This window comes from Balaenoptera musculus, chromosome 4, assembly GCF_009873245.2.
Source record: "Balaenoptera musculus isolate JJ_BM4_2016_0621 chromosome 4, mBalMus1.pri.v3, whole genome shotgun sequence".
NCBI classification, from domain to species: domain Eukaryota; kingdom Metazoa; phylum Chordata; class Mammalia; order Artiodactyla; family Balaenopteridae; genus Balaenoptera; species Balaenoptera musculus.
Window position 1 is genome coordinate 26,861,609 of NC_045788.1, and position 14,506 is coordinate 26,876,114.

Genomic DNA, 14,506 nt, shown 5'->3' on the forward strand with positions numbered 1-14,506 from the left:
AAAGGAAGAAGTAAAACTGTCACTGTTTGCAGATGACATGATACTATACATAGAGAATCCTGAAAATGCTACCAGAAAACTACTAGCTAATCAATGAATTTGGTAAAGTAGCAGGATACAAAATTAATGCACAGAAATCTCTTGCATTCCTATACACTAATGATGAAAAACCTGAAAGAGAATTTAAGGAAACACTCCCATTTACCACTGCAACAAAAAGAATAAAATACCTAGGAATAAACCTACCTCAGGAGACAAAAGGTCTGTATGCAGAAAACTATAAGACACTGATGAAAGAAATTAAAGGCGATAAAAACAGATGGAGAGATACACCATGTTCTTGGATTGGAAGAATCAACTTTGTGAAAATGTCTATAATACCCAAAGCCATCTACAGATTCAGTGCAATCCCTATCAAATTACCAATGGCATTTTTCACAGAACTAGAACAAAAAATTTCACAGTTTGTATGGAAACACAAAAGACCCCGAATAGCCAAAGCAATCTTGAGAAAGAAAAATGGAGGTGGAGGAATCAGGCTCCCAGACTTCAGACTATACTACAGAGCTACAGTAATCAAGAAAGTACAGGCACAAAAACAGAAATACAGATCAATGGAACAGGACAGAAAGCCCAGAGATAAACCCACGCACATATGGTCACCTTATCTTTGATAAAGGAGGCAAGAATATACAATGGAGAAAAGACAGCCTCTTCAATAAGTGGTGCTGGGAAAACTCGAGAGCTACATGTAAAAGAATGAAATTAGGGCTTCCCTGGTGGCGCAGTGGTTGAGAATCTGCCTGCCAATGCAGGGGACACGGGTTCGAGCCCTGGTCTGGGAGGATCCCACATGCCGTGGAGCGACTAGGCCCGTGAGCCACAATTGCTGAGCCTGCGCGTCTGGAGCCTGTGCTCCCCAACAAGAGAGGCCGCGATAGTGAGAGGCCCGCGCACCGCAATGAAGAGTGGACCCCACTTGCCACAACTAGAGGAAGCCCTCGCACAGAAACGAAGACCCAACACAACCATAAATTAATTAATTAATTAATTTAAAAAAAAAAAGAATAAAGAGGCTTTATTAAAAAAAAAAGAAAAAAAGAATGAAATTAGAATCCTCCCTAACACCATACATAAAAATAAACTCAAAATGGATTAAAGACTTAAATGTAAGGGCAGACACTATAAAACTCTTAGAGGAAAACATAGGCAGAACACTCTATGACATAAATTACCACAAGATCCTTTTTGACCCACCTCCTTGAGAAATGGAAATAAAAACAACAATAAACAAATGGGACCTAATGAAACTTAAAAGTTTTTGCACAGCAAAGGAAACCATAAACAAGACGAAAAGACAACCCTCAGAATGGGAGAAAATATTTGCAAACGAAGCAACTGACGAAGCATTAATCTCCAAAATATACAAGCAGCTCATACAGCTCAATATGAAAAAAAACAAACGACCCAATCCAAAAATGGATAAAAGACCTAAATAGACATTTCTCCAAAGAAGATATACAGATTGCCAACAAACACATGAAAGGATGCTCAACATCAGTAATCATGAGAGAAATGCAAATCAAAACTAGAATGAGGTATCACCTCACACCGGTCAGAATGGCCCTCATCAAAAAAATCTATAAACAATAAATGCTGCAGAGGGTGTGGAGAAAAGGGAACCCTCATGCACTGTTGGTGGGAATGTAAATTGATACAGCCACTATGGAGAACAGTATGGAGGTTCTTTAGAAAACGAAAAATAGAACTACTTTATGACCCAGCAATCCCACTCCTGGGCATATACCCTGAGAAAACCATAATTCAAAAAGAGTCATGTGCCACAATGTTCATTGCAGCACTATGTACAATAGCCAGGACTTCGAAGCAACCTAAGTGTCCATCAGTAGATTAATTGATAAAGAAGATGTGGCACATATATACAATGGAATATTAATCAGCCATAAAGAGAAATGAAATTGAGTTATTTGTAGTGAGGTGGATGGACCTAGAGTCTGTCATACAGAGTGATGTAAGTCAGAAAGAGAAAAACAAATACCATATGCTAACATGTATATATGGAATCTAAAAAAAAAAAAGTGTATCTGAAGAACCTAGGGGCAGGACAGGAATAAAGATGCAGACGTAGAGAATGGATTTGAGGACACGGGGAGGGGGAAGGGTAAGCTGGGATGAAGTGAGAGAGTGGCATGGACATATATACACTACCAAATGTAAAATAGATAGCTAGTGGGAAGCAGCCGCATAGCACAGGGAGATCAGCTCGGTGCTTTGTGTCCACCTAGAGGGGTGGGATAGGGAGGGTGGGAGGGAGACACAAGAGGGAGGGGTTGTGGGGATATATGTATACCTATAGCTGATTCACTTTGTAATACATTAGAAACTAACACAATATTGTAAAGCAATTATAATCCAATAAAGACGTTAAGAAAAAAAAAAACTACCACACAACTATTAGGTACAGAAGTCAGAAACTGAAGCATGATCCAATCACTCTATGCCTTTTTTTCTACCTGAATAATGGGGATAGTTAATAATATTTACCCCATAAGATTGTCTGAGAATTGAGTTAATCTAAATTAGGCACTTAGAACAATGCCTCAGACACAGTAAGTTGTCAGTTTTAACCTGTAATATTGTTAGCATCACCTTCCCTCTAAGAGATGAGGTATATGTGGCCTTGGACTTAAGAAATATAAAACTGAGCCATTTTTCTCACAAACTTTCAAGTTTGATTATAACCATTTTTAATTATGTATCACCTGCTGTAATTCTATATGGGTAGATTAAATCATTCTCCAAGTGCTTTGGATAGATATTATAGACTTGCTAATCACTCTTCAAACAGCAACTGTGTAAGAATTTAGAGCAGCAGTTCTCAGCCCTGGCTGCACATTATAATCACCTGAGGAATTAAAACTTACCAATCCCTGGGTCCCACAACTAGAGTTTCCGATTTAATTTTTCTGGCATAGTGCCCTGGTACTGGTGTTTTTAAGAGCTTCTGCTTAATACTTAAGTGAAGGCATGGTTGAGATTTACCACCTTAAAGCCTTAAAATTTTTCTACTGCACATTCTTTTAAGTGCAAACATCTGGATGAGATCCAGGCCCCACTGGGAGTTTTCTGGCTAGACAAACCATTCAGAACCCAAGCAGATTTGTTTGCTCAGAGTAGTATACAAAAGGCATATACCCTTTCTGCCCACAAGATTCTTTTTTTTAAATTGAAATATCATTGTTTTACAATATTATATTTGTTTCAGGTGTCTAGCAGTGATTCAGTATTTTTATAGATAATACCCCATTAAAAATTATTACAAAATATTGGCTACTGAGATGATCATGTGATTTTTATCCTTCCTTCTGCTAATGTACTGTATCATACTGATTGACTTGTGAATACTGCACCATCTTGCATCCCTGGAATAAATCTCAATAGACGCTGGAAAAGCATTTGACAAAATTCACTATCCATTTATGATAAAAACTCTTATCAAAGTTGGTATAGAGTGAACATATCTCCACATAATAAAGGCAATTTATGACAAACTCACAGCTAACTTCATACTGAATGGTAAAAAGCTGAAAGCGTTTATCCTAAATTGAGGAATGAGGCAAGGACGCTCACTCTTGCTGCCTCTATTTAATATAGTATCAGAAGTCCTAGCCACAATAATCAGACAAGAAAAGAAATAAAAGACATCTAAATTGGGAGGGAGGAAGTAAAACTGTCACTATTTGCAGATGACATGATATATATATATATATAAAACCCTTAAGTCTCTACCAAAAAACTACTAGAATAAATGATTCATTAAAGTTGCAGGATACAACAGATTAATACATAGAAATCTGTTACTTTTCAATACACTAATAATGAACTATCAGAGAGTGAAAGTAAAAAAAAAAAATCCCATTTAAAAATCACATAAAATAAAATAAAATACCTAGGAACAAACTTAACCAAGGAGGTGAAAGACTTATACTCTGAAAACTAAAAACACTGAAGAAGGAAATTGAAGATGACTCAAAGAAGTGGAAAGATATCCTGTACTCTTCAACTGGAAGAATTAATATTCTTAAAATGGCCATACTACCCAAAGCAATCTACAGATTTAATGCAATCCCTATCAAAACACCCATGACAATTTTCTCAGAACTAGAACAAATAATCCTAAAATTTATATGGAATCACAAAATTGCCAAAGCGATCTTGAGAAAAGAGTAAATAACTGGTGATATCAACCTCCCTGACTTCAGACTGTACTACAAAGCTACAGTAATGGTATTGGCACAAGATTCCTTTTGATTCTAGGTCCCTAGGTCCCTGCCTACTTGAAAATCTGGTACACCATGAACTTTGCCAGTTGGTAAAGTTCTGGTAATTTTGAAAACTGCATTTTTCTAAGTGAAGTTTTGTGACATTTTATATGCAGTGGTTCAAAAGAAATAATGTATTCCCTAGTTTGTAGTGATATGACTCAATTACTTTTCTTACAAAGGAAAGGCATGATTCAGCATGCATACAAAAGTAAAGCTTTCACATATGTTAGAAAATAAAAATGAAAATTAACCCAGGTAGCTACATTTCTCTTGGTTGCAGCTTCTGGGTTTAAGCAGTTACCTCTTCTGTGGCTCTCAATGAATACAATTAACCCCAGATAATAAATGAATCAAACACTTCCAGGGATAAATCTCCTAAATATGATTACATGACCACAATTTTCAGAACAGATGGAGAATCAATAAAATCTTTTATTAAATATGTGTATTTTGGGGTTTAATTTATGTGTAGCTTTATATTTCATTAGCTAAATGTAAACTCACTACTTTTTTTTATTACCTCTACATCTTCACTATCCTGTATAAATAAAAATTACTTTTATGATACTTATGATAGTACATCAAACAAAAAAATCAAGAACTAGGCTACCAATTTCATTATTGGTCTTTCAATGAAATGCACTTCTATGATAAATACACATATAGGGACAGAAGACAGACACACGTACACCAGGATTTTGTGTGGATTTTTCAACACCTTTGGGTAAATACCAAGGAGTGTGATATATGGATTGTATGGTAAGAACATATTTAGTTTTGTAAGAAACTGCCAAACTATCTTCCAAAGTGGCTGCACCATTTTGCATTCCAACCAGAAACGTATGAGACTTCTTATTGCTCCACATCCTCACCAGCATTTGGTGTTACCAGTGTTCTGGGTTTTGGCCACTAAGAAGTGACATACTTATTTGTCATCTGTATATTTTCTTTCATGAGGTGTCCTTTCAATTCTTTGGCCCATTTTTCATAGGATTTTGTTGTTGTCATTGAGCTTGAATACTTTGTACATTTTGTATATAGTCCTTTATCAGATGTGTCTTTGCCAATATTTTCTCCTAGTATGTGTCCTGTCTTCTAATACTCTTGATATTGTCTTTCGCAGGGCAGAGTTTTTGATTTTAATGAAGTCCAGGTTATCAATTATTTCTTTCATTGGTTGTGATTTTGGTATTGTAAAAAAAAGGCATCACTATACCCACAATTATCTAGATTTTCTCCTATGTCATCTTCTAGGGATTTTATAGTTTCAGTTTTTAAATTTAGGTCTATAATGCATTTTGAGTTAATTTTTGGGAAGGGTGTAAGGTCAGTGTCTCGATTCACTTTTTTGCACGTGGATGTCCAGTTGCTCCAGCACTATTTGTTGAAGAGACTTTGTTGCCTTGTATGCCTTGCTCCTTTGCCAAAGGTCAGTTGACTATATTTATGGGTATCTAACTATGGGCTCTCTATTCTGTTCCAGTGACAAAAATATTTGCCTATTCTTTTGCAACTACCATACTGTCTTGATACTGTAGCTATAGTAAATCTTGATTTTGGGCAGCATCAGTTCTCTAACTTTGTTTTTCTCAGGATTTTGTTCCTAACATATTCCCCTAATATATATTGGTTTTCTCTTTAGAACCTTAGAATTTTAAAAAGAGAAGGTCTTGTATTACATGCTTGATCAATATCCACCTTAGTTAGAATTTTCCTGAGAGGCAAAGAGCCTGAACATAATAATTGTTATTTATTTAAAGCTATATATTTGTGTATGTTATGAAATATATATTGGGGATATATCTGAGGATTTTAAACAATGAACTGACATATTAAATTCATTATCTGTTAATTAGTATGATTTGAATAAACTTTATGTATATAAAATATACACGGAATAGGGAAAACTTATCTGGATGGAATATTGATAATTATACAATTTATTTCCCAATAAAATTAGAATTTCTTAGGTTACTCTACGATTTTTTTAAAGGGAAAAAAAGGGATTTCTTTTGTCTACATCTTCTCTATGGTCCAATTACTGAACTAGCCATTAGATTTTGGAGCATAAACAACACAAAGCAAATTGTGTCCTTTCAGAAGCCGAATAAAACATAATGACAAAAACCTGTTAACAGGATTAACATTATAGGGAGGAAGGTAAACAGAGTACTCACTTTCGTTGTCCATGATTTAAAGAGTTCTGAAAAAGAAGACCTCATATTAATACATTGTCTACAGATTTGTAAGTAAAATATGACGATTGAAACAAGGTGCTCTGAAGCTATACACTCACACACGGCATATTCCTTTATTCATCTAGTCTAGCCATATCTGGCCAGTTAAATATAGTATTGCAAATACTCTTGGTGCTATAAATAAAAGTAATGGTTCCATAAAAAGAGTTATGGAGGCACTAATTGAGATAGTGTAGTGGGGTTGTCAGAAAGTCAGATCTCAGAGCCAAAGGCAGTTTAAAATCAACCAGGCTACGAGGTGTGTATTTGGATGGCTTGAGGCATTAGAGGCAGGGGGAACTGCATAGGTAGCAGTTCTGAGGCTGGAGGGAGGGAGCTTGGCTCATTCAAGGGAATAAAGATCTGTGGGTCACAGAGCACAGAAGGAGAAATCATTAGACATGAGGATGAAGAGGTGGACAGGGAACAGTTCTTACAGGTTTCCTGTCTCTCTAAACTCTCAAAGGCCAGAGCCTGGCCTGTCTTGTCAGGACAAGACACTTAATCTTGTGTGAGATCCAGTGCTCGTTGATTCAACAATGTGCAAAGTATTATTTCACTCCCTTCAGTCAGAAAGAACAGCTCCCTTATGGCTGTGAAGGCTGGCTAATCTGTGACTCAGCCGTTTTTTGTGACACTTCTATCCAATTGCAGAAACCCACTCATTTCCCATTTCATTTTTTTTTTTTCATTTCCATGTTTTTGTTCAGTATTCAAAGCCCTACAATTGTCATACTCGCCAGGGCAGTATTAAGAGAAAGTTGTTATTAAGGAAGTTCCAGGAAGAAAAAGAGAACCCTGAATCACCTGACACTTCACACTAAGCAAGTGACACCTGTACTAAGTATTTCAAATTGCTAAACGAGGAGAATCAGTTATTGCCTTTGGGGAAGTGGCCATGCCAGAATTTCCAGGAATAACTGTCTAAATAAAACCACACGGAACCAGACAGTGAGCTTGGAGGAGCAGGGTCTTGGTCAAATATTAAAAGTAATAAATCTAATGTTTACTGAATACATTCTGCAGTGCCAGATGAAGTTATACTTCATACTCTAACGCTTGTAAAGTTACCCAGTTTCAGAGATGAGCCACGGAAGTAACACGTAGGAAGAAACTGCCTGGGAGTCCACAGATATTAAGTAGTAGAGGCAGGTTCAAGTCAGGCAGGTGGACTCCTGAGCTAATGACTTTAGCTTCTATGCCATAAACCGCCTGTCTTCCCAATTCTTCTGGTGTTCCAGCGTGCCTCATATAGTTTTGGCTCCAGCCACACTCCTCATTAATACTTACTGTTCAACGACAGCGAGCAGGCTCTATTAATCGTCCCATCTAAGACCCCCAAATGCTGGCAGATGCCCCTGAGCCCAGGTCCTGGCTATGATCCAGTGCGGCTGCGCGCTGGGAAGAGACGGACTAAGCGAAGACCAGCCTACAAGGCTGTTTTAGGCAGGAAAGCCTTGGAAAGTTCTGGGACTGGCCGGGATACTGCTGGGCCAGTTGGACCCCTTGCTGAGTCCCTGCTCTGCTTCTGAAGTCGCCTCCGGAGGCCCTGGGACCCCAGGCCCCTCTCTGTGAAGCCAACGCTAAGCCCCGCCTCGCAACCCGCCACCACCGGCCCGCCCTCCAGCTCCTGCGCGTGCGCCCTGCCTCTGCTGCGGTTCCGAGCAGTCGGAACCCAGAGAGCTGAGGTCGGGGGTCCAGTGGTTCTCCTCCCCTGAGGACCAAGTCGCTGCTGGAGGGTGTGAGACCTCGAGGTGACACTGCCGCCCTGGTGAGGTTAGAGGCCAGAGAGCCTCTCAGCTCCCTTTCTTCATCCCAGAGAGTCTCCAAAAATGTTGGTTCTGAGGTTCAGGGCCTCAAGGAACTGGGACGTGGCCACCAGCTGGAACTTGGGAAGTCATTAACAGGGGAGTGGCTGCCTCCTGTGTGGGCTCTCGGTGCTGGCTCTGGGGAACTTCCTTGATTCTGGCCTTGACCTCCATCACTTAGAATCCTGTTGCTTCAAAATGGGGGAGCAGGGGCTGTTCAGAGTACAAATGAGGACCGATTAAGCTTGTTTTACTTTGTGGTCCCTTTCTTGCTCATGCTCTCTCCCCCTTTTTTTTCTTTTTTGGTGAGGTGAAACTTTTATTTTTAAATTTATGATTTCTTTTTTTTTTAATTCAAGTATAATTGATTTATAGTATTGTGTTAGTTTCAAGTGTACCTCAGTGATTCAGTTATTTTGCAGATTATATTCTATTCTAAGTTATTACAAGATATTGGGTTGATTTCCTGTGCTATATGGTATATCCTTGTTGCTTATGTATTTTATGTATAGTAGTTTGTATCTATTAATCTCATATTCCTAATTTGTCACTCTCCCCCTCCCTCTCCCGTTTGGTTTGGTAACCATAAGTTTGTTTTCTATGTCTGTGAGTCTGTTTCTGTTTTGTGTATACGTTCATTTGTATTGCTTTTTAGATTCCACGTATAAGTGGTATCATATAAGACTTGTTTTTCTCGGTATGACTTATTTCACTAAGCATAATATTCTCTAGGTAAATCCACATTGTTGCAAATGGCAATATTTCATTCTTTTTTATGGCTGAATAATATTCCATTATATGTATGTACCACATCTTCTTAATCCAGTCATATGTTGATGGGCACTTGTGTTGCTTTCATATCTTGGCTATTGTAAATAGTGCTGTTGTGAACATTGGGGTGCTTGTATCTTTTCAAATTACTGTTTCCTTTCTTTTCCAGATATATACCCAAGAGTGGAATTGCTGGATCATATGGTAGTTTTATTTTTAGTTTTTTAAGGAACCTCCATACTGCTTTTCATAGTGGCTGCACCACTTTACATTCCCACCAACAGTGTAGGAGGGTTCCCTTTTCTCAATGCCCTGTCCAGCATTTGTTATAGCTGTTCTGACAGGTGTGAGGTGAAACCTCTTTGTGGTTTTGATTTGCATTTCTCTAATATTTGGTGATGTTGAGCATATTATCATGTACCTGTTGCCCATCTGTATGTCTTCTTTGGAAAAATGTCTCTTCAAGTCTTCTGCCCATTTTTTGATTTGTTTGTTTTTTGGATATAGAGTTGTATGAGCTGTTTGTATATTTTAGATATTAACCCCCTTGTCGGTCATGTCATTTGCAAATATTTTCTCCCATTCCATAAGTTGTCTTTCTGTGTTGTTGATGGTTTCCTTTTCTGGGCAAAGCTTTTAAGTTTTAATTAGGTTCCATTTGTTTGTTTTTGCTTTTTGTTGTTTGCCTTGGGAGACTGATCTAACAAAATATTGCTAGGGTTTTTGTCAAAGAGTGTTTTGCCTATGTTCTCTTTTAGGGATTTTATGGTGTCATGTCTTTTTTTTTTCTTTAATTTTCTTTATTTTTTATTTATCTATTTGGCTGTGCCAGGTCTTAGTTGCAGCATGTGGGATCTTTAGTTGCGGCATGCAAACTCTTAGTTACGTCATGTGGGATCTAGTTCCCTGACCAGGGGTTGATCCTGGGGCCCCTGCATTGGGAGCGTGGAGCCTTAGCCACTGGATCACCATGGAAGTCCCATATAGTGTCATGTCTTAAATTTAGGTCTTTAAAACAGTTTGAGTTTATTTTTGTATATGGTGTGAGGGACTGTTTGAATTTCATTGTTTTACATGTAGCTGTCATGTTTTCCCAGCACTACTTGTTGAAGAGACTGTCTTTTCTCCACTGTATACTTTTGCCTCCTTTGTCATAGATTAATTGACCGTAGATGTATGGGTTTATTTCTGGGTTCTCTCTTCTGTTCCATTGATCTATGGGTCTGTTTTTGTGCCAAAACTGTGCTGTTTTGATTACTGTAGCTTTTTAGTATAGTCTGAGGTCTGGGAGGGTGGCATCTCCAGCTTTATTACTTTTTCTAAGGATTGATTTGGCAATTCAGGGTCTTTTGTGGTTCTTATGAATTTTAGGATTATTTGTTCTAGTTCTGTGTCCAGTTCAGTTTCTGGTAGACTAATGATCTCTGTTTATTTTTTTCAGGGTTTTTCTCTTGCCCTTTCAATTGGGAGTAGTTCCTCTTTCTTTTCATTTTAGGGGAAACTTACTGGTTGTTGTCTTGAAGGGGTGTTTTCATGTGGGAGCATCCCTATGTAAACTGCGTGTGTCTGATATCTTTGGTACAAGGGCTGGGTTTGATGTGAACACCAGCCATATCTTCCCCCAAGGTGTGTTGGCCAATATCACCTTGCTAGGGTGTATGGTTGATGTTGGAGGGTCTAAAGCCTGTGCAGGTTGTGAGGCAGGACTTTCTGTCTCCTTCATGGCTGTTGCCCAGCAGTCAGGGGTGAGGTCTGCTCCTCAGTTGCTGGAGCAGAAGCCCTGAGGGTTGGGCTCGAGCTGGCTCTGTTCACTTTGAGCAGTGTTTTGACCCAAAGGAGCGGGGTGCTAAAGTAAGTGAGGCTTATGCACTTAACAGAGGTCCAACAAGCTGCCTGTGTAGGTGTCCACAGCTCTGCTCAGACAAAGCCCAGTGTCTCATTCCTTCCCATGTTGTTGCCCTAGATCTAGTGCAAGGCTGGAGTGGGCGTGGCTGGAATGTTCTCTGGGCTTGGGCTGAGGGTCAGGGCACTGTAGCTGCAGGAATTGAAGCAGCTGTGTTGGCGTCAGAGATCTGGGCCACTTCTGGGGTGCTGATTAAGCTAGTGCCAACACTGGTACCACCCACACCCAGAACACACTCCAGTCCCCACGCCATCTCTGTGTCTCTAGATCACGTTTGCTCCCAAGACCTGTCTGTGGGCCGCCAAGCTGTGGTGTGGGATGAGCAGGACCAGGGTGTTTGCCCCGTTCAGATTGGAAAGTGGGTCAGGGTGGCAGCTGCCAGTGCAGAGCTCTCTCTGTCCTGTTTGTTGGCAAGCCAACACCTACACACTCTTTACGAGTGGAGTCTTGGATTCTCCAGGTCTTCTGTCTGTCCCAGTGGGTTCTCCTATCAGTCAAGGGGGCTGGTCTCATCTGTGTAGGGCCCCAGGATGGGATGCCCAGTCTGTGGCTCAAGCCACTCACTCCCTTAGGGCAAGGGTCTGCCCATGCAGACCTTCTCTTCCTTTCATACCCTTCCAGGGGCAGAGGTCCTGACCCTATGTCTTTTTTCTGTCCTACCAGGGTACGTGGAAATCTTTCTTTCAGCTTTGGTTGTGTAGGAGTTCTTCTTCCAGTCTCCAGTTACTTTTCCATGAGAATTTTGCCACATGTAAATGTATTTTTGATGTGTTTGTGGGGGGAAGTAAGCTCCATGTCCTCCTACCCTGCCATCTTTATCTGACCCCACTGCCTCTTTCTTTATGTCAAATGATATTTTTAACTAGTTGAAGAGTCAGAGAGACCAGGTGTGTAGAATGTTAAATTTTCTGCCCCAAGGCTGGCACATAAGCATGCAATAAATACATCCTTCTTAAATTGAACTGAAATGTCGTCATTGATTTTTTTAAAAATATTTATTTACAAAAGTAACACATGATCTTCCAAACAATAAAGCCAAATATGGAGAAAAAAGTGAAACCTTGCCCTCTTCACTTCCTGTTTTTCTTCCCATTACAGTCAACCATGGTTAACAGACATTTGAAGATTTAACAAGAGGGGTAGATGGGAGGAGAAAAGAAGGGCCTTGGAAGGGAGGGGAACAGAGAGAAAAATTGAGAAAATAAGATGGAAAAAGAAGGGAAAAAAACCAAGGCACTTTGGTTTGAATCGCTTCTCATCCACTTACCTCTTGTGATATTGTGAAAGTTACCTGACAGTCTCTGTGCCTCATTTTTAATGTGTAAAATGAGGATAGTACTAGTATCTACCCCATAACATTTTCATGAGGATTAAGGAAGATAAATATGTAAAGCATTTAAATTGGTGCCTGCCACAGAGTAAGCACTCAGTAAATGTTATTTATATAAAATATATGTTACAAAAGTGTATATATACATATACATAGTTTGTTTTTTTTTTTTACGTAAATAGGATTATTTTATACAAACTGTTCTCTGACGATACATCTTAGAAATCTCCAGGCCTTTAATGCAGAACTGTATCATTGATCTAATAATATAGGTGTACTTTATTTTCAAATTTTCACAATTATAAATTATTTTTATAATTTTATAAGTGATAACTATGCTGTAGTCATTATTCTTGCACCTATCTTTCAGCACAAACTACAGAAGAAGGTATTATTCTGCATACATACCTTGTTTTATTGGGCTTTGCAGGTACTGTGATTTTTTTTTTTATTTTAGTTTTTATTTTTTTAATGGGGTATAGTTGTTTTACAATGTTGTGTTAGTTTCTACTGTACAGCGAAGTGGAGTTCCCTGTGCTATACAGCAGGTTCTTGTTAGTTATCTATTTTATACATATTTGTGTACGTTTGTGGCAACCCTGTGTTGTCAGATGATGGTTAGCGTTTTTTGGAATAAATTATTTTTAAGTTAAGGTACATATATACTTTTTTTACGTACGTGTTTTTTTTTTTATTAATTAATTTATTTTTGGCTGTGTTGGGTCTTCGTTTCTGTGCGAGGGCTTTCTCTAGTTGCGGCAAGTGGGGGCCACTCTTCATCGCGGTGCGCGGGCCTCTCACTATCGCGGCCTCTCTTGTTGCGGAGCACAGGCTCCAGACGCGCAGGCTCAGTAGTTGTGGCTCACGGGCCCAGCTGCTCTGCGGCATGTGGGATCTTCCCAGACCAGGGCTCGAACCCGTGTCCCCTGCATTAGCAGGCAGATTCTCAACCACTGCGCCACCAAGGAAGCCCCTATGTACGTGTTTTTAAGACATAATGCTATTGCACACTTAATAGACTACAGCATAGTGTAAACATAACTTATACGAACTGGGAAACCAAAAAAAATTTGTGTGACTCGCCTTTTTGTGATATTTGCTTTATTTCAGTGAACTGTAACTAAACCCACGGTATCTCTGAGGTCTCCCTCTAAAGAAGGATGTAAGAATAAGACGATCCAGTTTATTTCCACAGAACCCCAGAGAGATGAGGACTTAGCGATAGCAAATAAAGAGGAGGATAAAGTTGAAAATTAGAAATTAAAATGAAGAATGCACAAAAGTCTATATTCAGAAGGCTGTTCACCCACCCTCATTCACTGCCTCCATGGAGAAAATGTGGCAATGGTGTGTATTACACTAAGCAAGAGATGGAAGATTTCTTCTGTGTAAAACTAAACAGAGAAGTCTTGGGATTCATCGGGGAAGGAGAGGTTAAAAAATAACATTTGAATTGGAAATTACTGGATCTGCACAGTTTTCCTACCCCTTCTGCAGCAGAAGGTCAGCAGTCAGGTAGCTAAACCCCAGCAGAAGTTTCTGCAAACACTGGAGACCTTGGCATCTACCTTGACTGCTGCATAAAAATGTTAAGAACTGAATGTTTGTGTCCCCCGAATTTCATATGTTGAAGCCCTCACACACACACCCCGCCCCCTGCAATGTGAAAGTATTTGGAGATGGGGCCTTTGGGAGATATTTAGGTTTAGGTGAGGTTGTGAGAGTGGGCCAAATGGGCCTAGAATCCTTGTAAGAAAAAAAAGAAAGACAAGAGCTAGTTCTGTCTGTCCTGTGAGAACACAGTGAGAAGGCTGCTGTCTGCAAGCCAGAAGGAGGGCATTTACCAGGAACCAAATCTGCTGACACCCTGATCTTGGACTTCCGAGCTTCCAGAACTGTAGGAAAAAGTGTCTATTGTTAAAGCCACCCAGTCTATGGAATTCTGTTATAGCCTACAAGCTGAGTAAAACTGATGTTAAGACCATAGATAAATTTCAGGATCCATCAAGAAGGGAAAGCTAATAGAAGACCCCCACTAAAATCTGGGCTCACAAAAAGTAATTACCTTGTAAAATGAAAGAGAGTAACCCCACCATGCAGAAGGGAAGAGT

The 14,506-nt window shown here is 39.4% G+C and overlaps 1 protein-coding gene across 1 annotated transcript in view; it reads right to left on the minus strand.

Annotated features, from left to right (window-relative positions):
- Nucleotides 1-6,536, minus strand: part of LOC118894546 (phospholipid scramblase 2-like) — a 33,191-nt gene extending 26,655 nt beyond the window's left edge. Inside the window, exon 1 of the mRNA XM_036850851.1 lies at nucleotides 6,524-6,536. Within this exon, the coding sequence (XP_036706746.1) occupies nucleotides 6,524-6,536 (13 nt within the window). The remainder of the gene's footprint in view (nucleotides 1-6,523) is intronic.
- Nucleotides 6,537-14,506: the final 7,970 nt, after the last annotated feature.